The sequence below is a fragment of the Mauremys mutica genome, chromosome 18 (assembly GCF_020497125.1).
Source record: "Mauremys mutica isolate MM-2020 ecotype Southern chromosome 18, ASM2049712v1, whole genome shotgun sequence".
NCBI lineage: Eukaryota > Metazoa > Chordata > Testudines > Geoemydidae > Mauremys > Mauremys mutica.
Genome location: NC_059089.1, coordinates 23,133,440 through 23,150,295, shown reverse-complemented (window position 1 = coordinate 23,150,295; position 16,856 = coordinate 23,133,440). Strand labels below are relative to the sequence as shown.

At 51.5% G+C, this 16,856-nt stretch overlaps 1 protein-coding gene across 8 annotated transcripts in view; it reads left to right on the top strand.

Moving 5' to 3' along the window:
- Positions 1-16,856, top strand: part of GPSM1 (G protein signaling modulator 1) — a 140,182-nt gene that overhangs the window by 119,892 nt on the left and 3,434 nt on the right. For 7 of the 8 annotated variants that reach the window (XM_044992587.1, XM_044992586.1, XM_044992585.1 and 4 more), the window contains one exon: positions 12,826-12,985. In XM_044992587.1, the coding sequence (XP_044848522.1) occupies positions 12,826-12,985 (160 nt within the window). Of the gene's footprint in view, positions 1-12,825; positions 12,986-15,029; positions 15,107-16,856 lie in introns of all 8 variants that reach the window. The other variant, XM_044992591.1, reaches the window with a different exon arrangement.

Here is a 16,856-nt window from a genome sequence, read left to right as displayed (position 1 = left end):
AATTAGAAGGAGCAGCAAACAGCGCTTTAGTTTTGTGTGTTTGAAACTCTTCCCTGTCATATTGTGCCTCTATATGCCCTGTGTAGTTAGTGTGTGTGTGTTTGTAGCTTCACTCTGGCAAAACTGATAGTCTATTTATAAGCTAAAATGTGTGCGGTGGCCGGGTGGGTGGGCGAGGCAGAGGAGGGAGAGCTAAATATTCTCCGAGCTCTAGCGCATATTGAAGATCATCTAATAACATTAGGCTCGTGGCATCAGCTGTGAGAAAGCCGACCTATTTAACTGAGTCCACACACCCCTCTCCATGTGCGGGCAGAACACAGTTACCTGAGGACAGGGTCTCTGAAAACGAGCCTGTCACTTTAAACCGAATCTCAGCTCAGAGCGGGTCATTGGTGCTGTCTACATTTTTCACATGGCTGAGCGCTCCACATAAATCTTACCTCCGGCAGCCTGCGCGGGGAGATAGCAGCCACAGAGCGCTCTCACCAGCTAGCAGTAGCTAAGAAGCATCAAAGCGGCAGCTTCTCTCCACAATTACTTCCTATACGGGGTGAGATTGTTCGTGCGCTTCAAGATGTGAAAGCAGAAGCTTTAGAGGGAATTTGTTGCTGGGATCAGTAAGTAGCACTCTGTCTTTTTATGTGTGTTCCTTGTTCTCTGGAGTGAGAGAACACATGAGGGGCGAGGAGGGATTTGTTATAGATTTATATTTTGGGGGGATAGGAAGGCTGTGGTTTGGTCTGTAAATTGTTTTTAAAAACAGCTTCTTTAAAGTTTGCAAGAGCCCCTTCAGTTTGAACTTCTTTGTAACACTCTTGTTTATTGCTTTCATTTTCCCCTCAAGCCTCAAGAGAGGAGCCCCCCGGTGTCTTGGGAATGTCTTGTAAATAGGGTGACCAGACAGCAAATGTGAAAAATTGGGACGGGGGTGGGGGGTAATAGGTGCCTATGTAAGACAAAGCCCCAAATATCGGGACTGTCCCTATAAAATCGGGACATCTGGTCACCCTACGTGTAAAAGGCAGCATAGAGATTTTGATGATTGGGGTCTCACTCATGATGATGGGTGTGTTTATTTAGGAGGAGGTGAGGGGTGCCTGTGTATGGCCAGGACACTGTGAGGTTATTTCTGAGGGTGGCTGGTCGTGATACTTTGAAAGACCATTAAAATGCTCTGCTCAGCAAAAAGACTGTGCAAGTTAAACAGCCCTTTTGAATGTGTTTAAAATGGCAATAGCATTAGCATGGGGAGTGTTGGCTCTAGCTAGCATGAAACTGATCATCACTAGAAGCTGTGAAGCCAGAGTTAGAATGAAAACTCCAGACAGCTCCTCCTCCTGTCAAACAGACCGAGATGTTTGACCACAGGGCTCCCCCCACTCCCCGCTTTTCCTCTGCAAGGCTCACTTCAGTGCCTCGGCTCCATTTGTACCTTCTTGCTTCGCTTTTCATCGTCTAACCTGTTTTCCAAAAACAGGTTAGACGGCAACGTTAGTTCAGTGCCAGAAGCAGCCAGAGTGTGTCTCTGACACTAATGGCCGGTATCGTCATTCAGCCCACTCGCCCCAGGCTCTGCTCCTGCCTCTCTTGGCACACCTCCTGCCAGGCCTGGACTTCTTCTAACTCCTCAGGAAGTTAGTGGGAGCGGACGGTGCCTGTCACCTTGCAAGGTATTTTCCTTTGCAGACTGAGCCCTTAATTGGCTAAAAGAAGAAGGAAGCGCCTGAGAGATGAAGAAGTCTCTTTTCAATGTTTGGGAGGCGCTGCTGATGGCCAGCGTAAGAACCTACCTAGGAAAGGGGTCTGCTGATATTTACCTGCCTTACTGGCATGCTCAGGTGTTATGGTCCAGGCACTTTGTATCTGATCTTATGCCACTGACGTCGATGGGGAATTTGCTGCTGACATCGGTGCGGAGGTGGGGCTGAGCCCTTTGAAATCTTGTGATGGAAGGTGCTCTAGAAGACCGAGGGACACCAAAAAACATGCCTTAAATTTGGAGGTTTTGAAGTTGATGTACTGTTCAGAAACTTACTACCATTTTAATTTCCATTCGGTGATGTCCCGCATTGTGTATTTAGAAGCAGTGACCTTTCATGCAAAACAGGGATGTTTTAAGTGGCAGTGAAAAGTCCTTAGAGATTTGAGACTTTCTACTGGCTGGGGGTACATTTTATAACAAAACAGACTTCTTCTGGTTGGGGTGGGCATCAAAGTTCTCCAAGGCCTTAATGGAATTGGTGCTACAAGGGGATGTCATTTGTGCGATCAGAGAAATGAAGACTAGCTATTTACATGGATAATGAGCACATCTGTAGTTACACTGGATGGGATTAACAAAGTTCAGAAGAGGTATTAGCCTTTGTGCTTCATGGCATAAGCCAGCCACTGACTGATGGGGGTTGGAAGAAACTGCTGCTCTGGACTTCCTAGTCCTTAATTCTCCACTAGAATTTCTTTTATTTGTCTCTGAAGCATCCAGCGCCGATCGCTGTCAGGGAAAGGACACTGGATTAGGCCAGCCCTCTGCTCTGATCCCCAATGACAATCCCTATATCACTTGGAGGGTGTGGAGGCTTTGAGAGCCCCCATGATGGCCTTGGGTCATTGGACAGCCTGCGTTTATGGAGATCAGACTAGCAGATCATCATGGACCTTTCTGAACTTCAAGTCTCTGACCCTCAAGCCAGCAGCATGTCAGAAAATCACACGATTGCATCTCATGATTGTAAAATGAGATGCAAGTGGGAGGATTTTTCTCCTAGTATGGGGATCAATAATAAACCTTCCTCCCCAAACTGTATCCCACTCCAGCCACTCTGCCTGGCTCCTGTTTCCCGTTTGACTCTTACGGTGTTAAAAAGAACTAACTTTAAAATGTTGTGGAGGCAGCAGGAAGCTTTGTGGGAGAAGCCCCGGCTGCCAGAGCCATTTGGCTGGGGTATTTATAACTGGCAGGTGATGTGTATGTGTCCGTGAGGAGGAAGCATTTGCCAGCAGGAAAGTTCCATGACTCTTTGTGGTGTGAAGTTAAATGTATAACGCAGAGAGCTGGACAAAAAACATCCATTGACTTTTGGGGGACATTTATTTTTTTTTAAATCCCTACCCCCTCAAAACTTTAGCCTGAAAAGTTTCACATTTTGGAGGGTGTGTATGTGTGTTTTTTTTTAACTAGAACTTGAAACATTTTTTGGTTTTCAAAAACTGAAAAAAATTCAGTTTGGGGTTTTTTTTTGTCAGAAATTTCAACTGAAGGAACAAAACAAACATTTCTATTTTGGCTGAAAAGCCACCTTTCTTTGGGGGAAGAAAATATTGTCATGAAGAATTTTTGACCAGCTCTTATAATAAGCCTCTAAAGGGGACTGAAACCTTGGACGTTATTAGCAGATGTTGTCATTCCAAAGCCCCTATGGAGTATATGGACAATAGTGCGATCAATAGAGAATGCTGGTCACCCTTCTTGCTGCATTTATGACACTATCGAAGAAGGGGTGTCAAGATGCCGTGTACTACACTAGTATAATAATTAGCAGCTTTTCTCTTTAAAAAAAAAGAAGCTTTTCTCTAGCATCTGAAGATCTCAAAGTGTTTTCACAAACATAAGGTACTCGGGGAAACTCGGACATGCAGAGGGTACATGATTTACGTACAGTGAGTCACAGGGCGGGGAAGAGAACCCAGGAGTCCTGACGCCTAGTCCCCTGCTGTAAGCCCTACCGTCCGACCAAGCTTACAAGGACACTATGGGGTCGCTGAGTCAGAATGTGACTTTCCTCCTTCCACTCGCCCTCCAGGATTTACCTGCTTCCTGTTTGTTCCTTCTCGCTCTGTCTCTTCGTTTTCTTGTCCCCCTCTCCTGGACGCAGGGTTGCTGTGGTTTATTATAGGTATTACGGTATCTCCCTCGATGTCTTAGGTGCTCTCAGCATAAGAAGGGAGACGGTGTCCCTGCCCCAAATTGCTCCCTCTTCAAAGTGAATTTTAATTCCTGGCCCTGCCCTGCTGGAGTTCGGTTTTGGGGTCTGTTGGGCCGGCCGTGACTGCGATCAGTGCCAAGTGCTGTGCTCTCCATGGGTGGCTGCTGAGCAGAGAGGAGCACCCATCAGTAACTAGGCAGGGTGGCAGCTGCGTGCACAGAACAGCCACACCAGCTGCAGGGTTCCAGCACTGGGTCCTTCTCTATTTCGCTCCATGAAGCTGAAGATCTTGGCGATGAAGGGACCAAGCAATGGGGAGGTGGTAACTCCGCCCCGCAGGCCCTTCGTGACAGACGAGATTCTCACCTCCCCGGCTGGACGGGAGCAATTGCTGAGTGCGCAGAGGGTGCTTCCGTTGGCTGGCCACTCAGCACCGCCGTCTAACTCGTTGCTCTGAGAAGCACTTTGGGGCACCAGCCAAAGGAGAGGTGCTGTATAAAACCACCCCACGGTGCCACAAACAGTGCTCATGCGCGTGTTAACGCACCCGGCGCCGTGTTCAGAATGTAGCTCTGCCCGTGTGCGTGTCAAAGGAAGGCCGCCTTTTGCAGAGACACGCCGGGCCTGGGAGGGGGAAGACGGAACCCCAGCGTCGCCCTGGGAATCTGCCCTTGTTGTGAGAGGAGGCAGAGGCAGTTTTAGGGGAATTTTCAAAGGGACTCAGGAGCACGAAAGTCAACAAGACTCGGGTGGATACATCTCTTCAGTGCTTTTGAAAATCTCCTCCTAAAGGCCCTGATTCAGCAAAGCCCTTAAGCCAGTGCTTACGACTAACTTTCAGCATGTGCGTAAGTGATTTGCTGAATTTCCCCCTAAGCTGGCCCTGCACAGCTGCTACTGCAATGATTTTCCAAGGCACTGAATCCCATTTAATCTTCCCCATAGCCTTTCGCCCCTTAGCCTGGGCCCTCTAGTGGATGGCTACACTGCATTGTAAACCTGGGCCCGGGTCTCGCAGCCATACGAGTGCATTCACACAGCAGAATGAGAGGCCTGGGACCACATGTCAGCAGGACTCTGCCTCAGTTCAGCAAGCTGGGTCAGAGCCTAACTGATGAGGGTCTGGACAGAAGTGGAGCTTGGGCTCAGAAGATGGAGCCCTGAGCCAGGTATTTTAGGTGAGTTCAGTGGTTCTCAAAGTAGAACTTTTAGACCACAAGAGCTGTGAGGAAACTGGTGGATGATGTCTCACTCCCTTGTGAATGCTGCTAAGCAGGTAGAAGTCTCAGAACCCCCTAAGCTTCTCAACCTGATTGTCAGAAGCGCCACACACCCCATCAGGAGTCGTGGGTGTGCAGCATCTCTGAAAAATCCTCAGAGTGCGCGAGAAGGTGACTCAGAGACACCCAATCGCTTGGGCACTCGCTTTTCGATGCATTTTCCAGACAGCAGCTGGTGTTGTCTCCACCTTGGTTACAAAACAGCAGATGAAAAGGGGCTGCTGATCACTTAGGAAAAAAAAATGTATGCAAAAGCCTGGATGTCTTCAAATGAGGGAGGCCTGTTTCAGGTAACCGAGTCTGACTGGCAGGGGTTCATTAGCCCCCTTTGCACTCTGATTAGCAGTTGGGTGTCGTGATGAAAATGTCAGTCATACAAAGTGGGGACTGTGACTTTAAACCAAAGGCAGTTCTCTGCCCCCCTTGCTGGCTGGGCACATCTCCGTTAGCTCGGTTGATGCAGGCTCCCTGAGGGGAGAACATGGGGCCAGCCTCCCTTGTTCTGACCCCCAAACAGCCCTGACCCTGTCCTTGGCTCCGTTCCAAGCTGTATTTTCCTTGCCTTCAGATGGCAAGAGGAGAATTCATGTCTTGCCCAGCAGCAAGGCCGGGGGAGAGGAGTGTGTGTCTCCAGTGCCCTTTAGAGCGAGAATGGATTTATAGCTGAGCTGAAGAAGTTGGCATGTAAGCTAGTCCCTGTTTCACAATACAGAAAACCCCAGCAGCACATGGGGGAGGCTCCAGTCCAGGGCGACAGGCACAGCTGGATTTTCTCACCCTTTCAGGGCCCACCCGCCTGGCCGAGACCTTATTGAGGGAGCCCCTCAGCTTTCCCCTGACGATTAAATACCTCGTCTGGTTTTCACATGTCTTTTGCCATCCCTGGCTGAGGCGTAGGAGCTGCCTCAGGAAGCTTCCCCTCCCGAAAGAAAGACTGCAACTCCTCACTTGGGTCTCCCACAGAGGAACAAAGCCAGACCTCCCCGCAGCCCCTCCTGGAGCGAAAATAAATCTCTGGGGGAAGATGAGGATTGAAGCCTGTTTCTGAAACACAAAGGTGACTCCAAGGGCCTGCTCCAATGACCATTGGCATCAATGGATTTTGCATTGGGCCCTGGATGCTGCAATGAGGCATTTGGAATGATTTCTAAGTCTAAATAAGAAGTGGAAATTTCCTATATCAGATCAGCAGGACCAGTGACCCATTACTCAGCATCCCAGGCACTGGGAACCAAGGCCTTCTGGTCCTTATTCCCAGATTTGTCACTGCTTTGCTGTGTGGCTGAGTCACTATGCCTCAGTTTACTCATCTGTAAGGAGGGGATAATATTACTGACCTCTTGGGGCATTGTGAGTAAAGATGGGTGAAGCACGTTTTTAAAAAATTGCTGTGAGTTTGAGTGAATGGGTTTGCGCCAGTCGTTCGCTTTCTGGGAATGTTTGAGTGCTGCAGCTTCACTAGCACAAATGTTTGTGGGAAACAGATCTCCAAGGGGCCCATGCAAGTCTTTGAGGAAGTGGATTTTCAATTAATGCACATAAGTATTCACACCGGAATTAATTGTAATGACTCCCTATGTGGATCGTCAGCAGAGTTGGAACCCAGCGTTGGAGCAGGGACTAACTCTTTGCTTTGGGAAATACTTTGGGACAGCAGCCAAAGGAGAGGTGCTATGGACACTGCTAGCACTTGAGCTAAAGGAGTCGCTCCATCAGCTGGCAGAAACTATCGTTTAATAGAGCGAATAAGTACGTCGAAATTGCATACTGCTGGCGGAGAAAGAAACTCGATTAGTCACATGCATTCCTCATTACAGGCTATGAGCTCTGCTCGCGAGGCTGGGGTCGTGTTTGAGTGAGTGCTCTGAGATCCATCCCGCTGCGAACGGTGCCGTGTGAGAAGAGATTTTCTTTCTGATCATTAGGGCAGTTCCCTCCCCCTCCCGCCACACACACGCCTCATTTCCATTTAAAATCCATATAGGGAAGCGCAGACCCATTTGGCCTGTCTCTTTGGCAACGGTTCCCCGGGCTGTGCTGGGCCGCAGGTGTGTGTTGTTCAGATAAATGATGAGCCGCTCCGGAGAAGGGCCCCTCTGCTGTCTGGAAGGCTCATTTATCATCTCCTTGCCTGCCGTCCTTATAGAGGACACTAGGGAATGGGCAAGGACTTCTCAGCAACAGGTTTTGTCTGAGGCTTATTGATATGGCAGCTGGGGAAGCACCCATCTCATTTTTCATTGTTATGGTAAGTTAAGGACACATGTAGACAAGGTCTAATTCATGGATGAAAGATCCGGGGAGCTGGGGACCAGTCCTACAAGCTAGAGCAGCAGTTCCCAAAGTTTGGTGGCAGGACCTCATTTTGATGCTTTATTAACGCCCGCGACCCCAGATAGCATGGAGGACGCCATTTTGTAGCACATGCACCGTATGTGCCAGATGAGGACGCCGTTTTACTCTACAAAATGGCATCGTCCGCACACTCTTGATCGCGCCCCCATCTGTGGCCTGCATCATGATGGTCCCGCTCTCTCTGCAGCTCCTTGTCCGAGGCCAGGCCAGAGGTGTGCACTGAGGGAGCCAAGTGCTCGGGGTATCATCAGGTTTTAGCATTTTAATTAGAGGGGTGCTGAGCCAGTCCATGGCGAACCAAGGGGAAAGCGAGCCTAGTCCGCAGTGAGAGGGACGTGGAGGAGGTGGGAGTTGTTTCTCAAGGGTGATTGAAAGAGAAGGATGAATAGCACTGGTTTGGGCCAGCAGAGTGCAAAAGCTCCCCCGTACCACCGTGCCAGTGTCCCGTGAGCTTCAGCTGCATCCCTTGCTTTTCTCCTGGGCTGCCTGTGAACACTGACCCTGATCTGCGGCTCCCCCAGCCCTGGACTCCTGTACGGCTGCCCCAGCATGCCTCCATCTCTGAACCTGCCTGACCGTTCCCAGGCTGGCCCAGGTCCCGCCAACCACCCCCTGGCTCTTCCAGTCCTTGACGCCTCTCACAGATCAGGCAAAACACCCCCTCCTGGCCCAGCCCCGGGCCTTGCTTGAGCAGTGGCTGCCAGTCACCTGAAACTGTGTGATGCTTTTGTGACCCAGACAAGTGTCCAGTAGAAGCTCATTTTTTCACACGATGGCGGAATCTGAACTCAGCTCTCTGGAGCACATGGCATCACTTCTTAGCTTAATTTTTCCTCCCCAGTGACACTTCCCTAATGTTTGCACATCTGAAGTCAGAGTCCTTCTCTGGACCAAATGCTCCTCCTGGTTACACTGGTGCAACCCCGCTGAAACCCGCTGGGTTGAATCGGTTGACTGAGAGCAGAATTTCTTCTCCCTCATGAAATTTGGGTCACGCAACCTGATGTGGCAGAACTGTAATAAATGCAGCGCATCCTCAATTTAAACCCTTTGATTTCCAGGGTGCAGCTATTATTGGTTCAGAGGCTGTTCTTTTCAACACACCATTTTATTAGCAGATCAGCACATGGAAGAGGTGGGGTTTTACTCTCCCCCACCCCACACACACACACACACACACACTCCTCCCCGATCAGCTCCCAGATTGCTAATGTTCCGTTGCCTGGCCTGTTGCTAATTTTGACGATGCCCTAAATAGAAGTCGAATGTATCTCGTCTGGTTTGCTTAGCATAAGAGAAAATTATTTTCTTTCATTTACTGAGCCAAAACCATTGCTTTAACCCCCTCATCACGACTCTCTGCTGGGGATTTTCCATCCCCTTTGAAAACAGCCAGCTGCCCTTTGTTCGAAGTCGTCTCCACCTGTTTAGAAGGGTTCTCCACTGGGACAGAACGAGAAGGGGCCCATAAGAGAAGCCTCACGTGGGTTCTCCTGCGCCAGACTCGGTCCCATAAAGGACAACCCGTAGCCTTGCTGACAAGCTTGAGATGATCCCAGAGTCAGCAAAGGACCCGACCTCGGACTTCTCCCCTTGCTTTGCTGGCTTTACTCCAGTGCCAAGTGCTAAAAGGGCCGGGCCTAAGGGCTGAATGCATCCACCTGGGCGCTACACCTGGCCCTGTTCCCTGGTTGGGAAGGGGCTGCAGTCACTCCAGAAGCAGAGTGCTCAGCCAGGGTGCTGAGGAGTGTGAGCTAAGCCCTGCATCACCCAGGAGTTCCCCTCCACTGGCCAAGTTAGGAGCCCCATGGGAATCCCTGTCCAGACCTCTGCCAAAAGCTGGTGAGTGTGATGGGGAGAGTTCTGGGGGTTAAGGTAGCAAATTAGTGAGGATGCATAAGGCCGCAAAAGCCAAAACCAGGAAGAAAAAGAAGGTTTTGTTTGTTTGTTTTTGTTTTGGGTTGTTTTTTTTTACATTAAGACGTGAGCGTCTCTAAGCGCTTCTATCCCAGGATGCATCGGAGCTTTACTTCATTTTGTACTTCAGTGTCCATGAGAGAAGCAGATTCTAGTGATCAGAGCAGTGGACTGGGAGCCAGGACACCTAGGTTCTATCCTTGGCTCTGCCAGTGACCTGCTATGTGACCCGGGCCAAGTCACCTGACCCCTCTGCTCCGCAGTCTGTAAAATAGGGCTCGGACGTCCCCTGCCTCTCGGGGATGATGGGAGGAGAAAGGAGCCGGTGTTGGTAGGCGCTTCGGAAAACGTAGAATGCAAAGGGTTAAAATCAGCAAAGCCTGGTGAGCTCATCGAAGGGCTGCCTGAAGGCGCTGCTGGTGCATTCAAGAAGAAATCTCCAGCCAGGCTTTGCATTGTGGAAGCAGTAGCACAACTGGGTTTCCCGGCGTCCCACACATGGCTTGAGCCCGAAGGCCGAACGCTCCCCAACTCCACAAGCGCAGCCGGCCCGTTTATTAGTATGTGTCTGCAATAGCACCTGCTGGGCACTTGTGCCTCCAGGCCCTCGTGGAGAACAGTCCTGCTCGCAATCTAAGGCCAAGCCTGGCACACGGACAAGCGGCCCGGGGGAGGGGGAACAGCGGTGGGTGATTTGTATACAAGCCAGCTCAGTGTATAGAAGCAGCACAGCAGAAGAGGGGCTGTCAGATGGACTTAGGTACGGACGGGGTGTGGCCACGTGGTCAGTTCAGCATGAGCGTGCCCGTCTCGCACGAAACGTGCTTTCCCTACTTCAGCCGGTTTGGTTGTGGTCAGTGAACGTTGTGCTAGAGAATAGCTCGAGATTCGTCAACTCGAGAGCTAAATCTCCCTCTCCCCAGGGCATGCGCACCCGCGATTCCCCACTGACTGGCCTGGAGGGACCCACCTGTGGCGGGCGAGGGAAGGGGGTTCGATCTGTGGGCCCCATTCATGAAGCGCCTCTCTGCTGAGGCCTGCCTGGAGGGATGGCTGTGCGGTGAAGGCCCTGGGACACAGGCCATCTGGGGTCAGTCCCCTCTCTGCCACAGCCCCCCTGTCTGGCAGAGCACTTCACCTCAAGCCCTGTAATAATCCTTCCTGTCTCCCGCCCTTTGCCTGACTTGTCCGTTTAGATCATAAATGCCTCAGGGACGGGACTCTCTCTTGCCAGGTGGTTGTGCAGCACCTAGCACAATGGGGACCTGATCCTGCTGGGGCACATAGATCCAGATCCTCCAAGGTATTTAGGCACCCAGCTCTCATTGGTTTCAGGGTCCCATTAGTTTCAATGGGAGGTAGGTGCCTAAATCCCTTTGAAGAGCTGGGTCTTCATAATACTAATAACAAATAATTGTTCTTGGTTTTGGTGCTGTCATTCCATCCATGCCACCAGCTCATGTCAGTGGGCCACTGAGCGGATACCAGAGGTTCACCAATGTCCACTGATTTTATCCATTGCTCTTGGTAGCATCTGAGCAGCCTGTGTGACAGTACCAGATCCCAAGCCCAGTCGGGGCCCTCCTGAGCCTGGCAGATGCCTCTCTTCTCATTTTCTAATTTCACATCCAATTCTGAGTAATTCTTCAGAGAAATCTGCTGCTTACGCTGCATTTGGCTGAGCCAAAGAGGGGACTCTGTGTTTACTCCATTAACGAAGCGTGCCTGGTAATGGCATAAAAACGCATCTGTCTGAACTGGAATTGGTCACCCCACAGGGCTTGTGCATGGAGGCTTTGGAAGCAAATCCATTCCACAGCACAGCTTAAATATATCGCTGTCTGGTGAAAGGTGCTCATTTGGGGCTCTCGGGCGGGAATTGTTTTCCTGAGGAGCTATAATTGAGTGGCATTTGCAGCTCGATGATCGTTATAACCAGCGGTCTCCTGTGGGTAACAGAAAGGAAGGAAGAATGCTGGGAAGCTCACGTTGTGGAGGCCTTTATGGGAGTCTAAATTTAGAGGAACACTTGCTGTCTGTGTGTACAGGGCTATAACCTTGCAAAGGGAGAGGACGGGGCTGGGGACAACACACCAGAAGGGGGTTCTGTGTGATACCCTATGGTCCAGCTCATTCCCTGGCTTCCTGCCCCTCTCTGACTTCGAGCCCAGTCCTGCTCCCAGGTTCCTAATCTCTCCCTGGGCTGACCCTGCTCCTGTCCAGATCTCCTCTTTCACTTAGCTGCCCCAACACTGCTCAGTAACTAATTCCCTGTCCCGTGCAAGGGCACGGAAATCCCTCCCTCTCTCCTTTGGAACCAGCCTTTTCTCCCAGCAATAGCACAATCCTGGCGTGCCAGGGGAGAGCGCGCCCGCGTGTTCACGATGCTCTGTAGCCATGAAGGCTGTTGGACAGCAAGGCTAACTTCCCCATTGCTAGGAGCCCAAAGGAAGACTAGAAACGCAGCCCCGGCCAAAGGCTGCTTGGAATGCATCCAGAGTTCCCAGGTCGGCTGAAACGTGATTGGATTATTTAACAGAACGGCTTGCCACAACTGTTCCTCTGCTGGAACGGTGGCGGCTGCTCACCGTGTGCCTTTGCGAATGCTCCCTGGCAATAGCCCCTAAGGAGAGCACTTGCAAAGGAAGGTAACTCTGCCTTGCCGGGGTGTGTGGGGCGAGGGCTTGATCTTTCTTTCTGTTCCCCTGATGGAAAGGAAGGGCAAGGAGAAGAACAGCAAGAAGCTATTTCGGAGACGGGAATGGCTGGGGACACAACACAGCTGTGTGCCTGGCGGGACACCTGCGCTGGAAAAGAGCTGCCTTAATAGGAGATGAGCAATGAGCTGAGTGAAAGGGAATTTGTTGACTCCCGGAGGCACCATTCGCTGTCCTGCTCTGCTCCCTTTGCATTGCTCAGGTGGAAACCCGCCACACGTCCCAGCTGGGGTTGCTAAGGGTGGTGTGTGTGCGCGCGCGGGTGGGGGAGGCTGCAGCAGGGACAGAGGCAGTTTCTAGGCCTTACCCTCATAGCCCTGGCCAAGGAGTGAATTGGGGGAGGGACGGGGGTGCGGACAGTCCCTTGGAGGTCATTGCCAGCTGGTGCAGGTTAGAGCAATCCCCGAACTGCTCTAACCTATCCTGTGGCTGGGGGCGGAGCCAAGCAGAGAATCAAATAGCGCTGACCCTCTCTGACGGCTCCACTCTGCAGCACCGAGCAGCAGGGAATCCAGCCTCCACTTGGCCTAGGACAAGGCAGGAAACTTGTATATATGTAAGTCAGCAGTTGCAGATGCAAGGAGTTGCTGTTGATTGCTTGACTTCTTCTGTTTTCTTTCTTCTTTGCAGAAAATCAGCCGGGCCCCTTCAGACGAGGAATGCTTCTTTGACCTGCTGAGCAAGTTCCAGAGCAGCCGAATGGATGACCAGCGCTGCCCGCTAGAAGAATGCCAGACAGAGGCTGCAGAGGCTGCTGCCACCTCCATGCCTGCCCTGGAAGAAAGAATATGTAAGCATCTGGGGGCTCTCGTTAATGAGAGTAATGACATGCCTGCAGTGCTGCCAATTCTCATGAACTGAACGCAAGTCTGGCAATAGTTTTTGTTTTCTTTGAAATCCCCAGCTCCTGGAGTCAGGTGCTTATGTGAGAATCTCAGCTTTCATTTGTTCAAAAGTATCTTTCCTGGTTTCAGAGAAAAGCTTGAAAAGATGAGCCCCAAAGGCACAAGGACCAAGACACAAATTAAAAAAAAAACCCAAATTTTGGGGTTGGCTATAAGGCACTTTCCTGCTCTGGATAAAAGTGCTATAAGCGCTAAGTATTAGTCATTGTTAAGGCGGTCTTGCAAAATTCTATTTGGTGACACACCTGGGTCGTTTGCTGTGTTTTTTCTATAGTACTTTATCCTTTTATTTGTTCCATATGTTTTTGATCAAACTATGCCATTTGGAACAAACAAACATAAAAGATTATTTTAAAAAAAGACACCTGACATCACTAAAAAGGCCACTCCGGAGCTGCAGCACCGAGCCACCCAGGGAATACAGAGCTGGCAGCAGCGAGAGCTAAACCGTGCTGAACAGGTCAGGCTGGGTTGTGACAAGGAGCACAGACTGGCTCCGAGTCAGGTGGCTTTTTCACCCTAAAAATAGCCTGGAAATGCGCATCGGTTTTCTAGAGATACGCGCGTTGCTGAGACAGAAACCAGCGTGAGTTTCCCAGCTGCACTGAGGGCCACAATCGAGGGAGCTTTAGACAGCAGCAGCCTTTAAGCTGTTTCCGTATTACCATCAGCCCAGGTGTTCCAAACCAGGCGCTAGAACTCCAGAGCAGGAGGCTGGGTTAAAACACATGATTTGTTAATAAACACGTGAATTTGGAGCACTGTTGATTCGGCTCCTGATTGCTGAGCCTTTCTGCTGTCCTCACTTCATAGTTTGAAGCTTTTCTCCACAACCTTGATGGCTAGAAACTTAGGTGCCTAAAATATCTTTGAGGTTCTGAGCCAAATTCTCATTGGAATCAATCCCTTTTGGGGGGTCTGGGCCTTCCTTCCTTTTTGAAATGAAAGCTGAGATTCTCATGTATTAACATGCCTCCGTAACAGGAGGCTTTAAGGACAACAGCAAATACCGTGAGACACTCGAGAAACGTGCGAGTTGGGCACACTGCTGTTTAATTAATTTGCACTCTCATGTAGACAGTAAAACTACGTGCCCTGTTTTACTTTCTAATTAGAGTTATTTACTGGCTCCCCTTTGCTCGCCCGGTGTCAGCGTGTTTGGATTTCTACATTGCGGGGGAATGTTTCATTCCTAACCAGCAGCAAAAAGGAACCACCCGGCTGTTTTCATGGACTGTTGGATGTTGTTTCAGGGCTTGTGATTGAACGCTTTTGTTGTGCGGCGCCTTCTGTTTGCTTATGCCCGTCATTTGAAAAACCTCCTCTCTGAGGTTCCCAGCAGTGCCAGGTGTGGTGCCATCCAGACCTGGTCATGCCAGGCGTGATGGGCATTGGCAGCACAAGTCTGTGCTTAGGCGTAGGGACATTAGCCAGCACGTTGGGCCGCTGGCTGAGCTTGCAGTGCACTTTCCCTTCGCTCCCCCAACCCCGTTTCCCACAGAGTTGCTCTAAGACAGAGCACAGCCCCTCAGGTGGAGTGCCAGGTCCTTGGCTCGGGGGGCCTGTCTGTGCCAGCAGCGCACCTTGCAAGTGCCTGCTGGTCTTTGGTTTCTCATGGGGAGGCAGCACCGGAACCTTTAGGTGGCATTCGGAGCGTGTGCACTTGGGCGGGATGTGAGCATAGCACTGACTGCTTGTAAGGAGGGTGGTGGGAAGTCACGGCGCAAATCCTCCGCTGGGGGAAACGGGCAAAACTCCACTGAAGCCAGTGGAACTGAGCCCATTTACATCAGCAGAGAGCTTGGCTCGTGCTCTCGCTCCCAAACACACACCCGGACAGACAGCCGCCGGAGGAGCAGGCTGGCTCTGGGAGGGCTGAAAAGAACCAGGCGCAGACTGTGATTTCCTAAGACACGCGCTCTGACGCAGGTACCTCTGCCTCGTGCTGGACAGAACGTGCGCAGCCATTGCACCGGCAGATACCGGAGCTGCACTGGACCTGGAAGGCGAGTGTAGTCTGGGGGACTCGGAAAGGACGAGCTGGCTGATGAATCACTTACCTCTGCTTGCACTTGGCTGATTACATGGCCTCTAATTATATCCACCCTTTGTAATTGCATGGGGCGTCTGTTAGGAGGCTGCCTGAGCGCAAGACAGAAAGCCACTCAGGCTTCCAGGGGCTTTGGGGTCAATTGCAAGCACAATTTCTGTAACTACCGTCTACTTGGAACTGGCCGGCCCCTGCCCCCTGAATCCTAAAATTAGGCTTAATAATGAGGAAGGCGGAAAATGTCTCTTCAGACAAGTTCCTCGGTGGGTCACTGTAATCATGGCCTATTAACTGCAGTTGCACTGAGGAGGCTGCTCCCGGGCTCAGAACGGGCCAGCAGAGGACGCGTTGTAACCAGGAACGGGTCTGCTTGGTCCCACCACCCGGGAGTTCTCAAAGGCAGAACCGCTCGCCCGTGTCGGACCTTTAAAGGCCGCTTGGGTGCTTGTGCCCGCGTCGATGGCAACGTTCTGCTCCCTGATCCACTCAGCTACTCCCCGCCAAGATGCAGCAGGGGGCTGAGAGCTTGGAATGCTGCGTTTCTAACCCTTCATAGAGCACTAGAGCGGTGCCAGGCGCTTCAGACCCAGGTCAGCCTTGCGGCACACCCCGGGCCGGGGGAGGGGAGTATTACTTGCCTGCTCTGGAGGGGTCAAGCTCCTGGGGCAGCACCGCCATTCGCTAGGAGAGCCAGAGATGGACCTCGGGAGTCCCTGTGCGGGGCACTAGACAGCACTGAACGGCTGTACGGGAGGGGATGATGTGGGGGGTAGCAGGGGTCATGGCCCCGGAGTAAGGTGCAGCTTTTGCTCGCGTGGCTTCCCAGGCAGAGGGCTGGTAATGCAATGAGAGTGCTGAAGATTTGGTGCCTTCCTGTAAGGCCACGTCAATGAGGCATCTCTTCCCTAATCTCATCTAATCAACGGTCCAAGTGCAATTAATATCCTGTGCGGCTCCCTTAACGCAGCCTTGTCAGCCAGGGGAGAGGTGTAGCCAGATTTCTGCGGTTTACCCTCTAAAGCCAGCTGCTTTCCCCCTCCGCTGCCCGATGTCTGTGCACTCAGAGCCCTCGTTCCAGGGAGGCACTGACACCGTCTAGACTTTATTGATGTTGTGTCAAGCAAGGCACTAAACCCCCTCGGATCTTTTAATGCCATAGAGAAAACGATAGCCACAGCGTGTGCTGCTCCCCGGGCCAGCTTTCAGGGTGCAAACTGAGCCTTCGTGTCTTCCACACGCAAGGTCCCGCCAGCCATTGTGCTCTGAGTGAGCGCGCTCCTTGCAAGGCCTCCAGCACACCTAGCCTGAGTGGATTGTGTGGCACTGCTGTGGGGAAGTTCACAGCGCCAGCTGTCTGCGCTCCCTAGGAGTGGCAGTCACTGGAGCTGGCTGATTTCAGAAAGCACGGTCTGAAACGGGGCCCTGCACATTGGTAATGGGAGCTGCCCGCAGCTCAGAGGGGCCATGCAGCTTTGGCGGGTCCAGACCTGCTGTTCTAAAAGAAAAGTCATGGCCATTTGTTCTTCTTTGCAATTAGATGAAATTGCTTCTCTCCTGCTGTGGGTCAGGTGAGCCCATTCAGTACAGGGAAATGAGGTTACTCTTAGCAGGGGGCAGAGTTAAGAGAGCAAGGGGGCAGCTCAAATCACCCTTCTGCTGCGAGCGGCTGACCATGGGCCTGGGCTAATCCCAGCTCTGCCACCGAT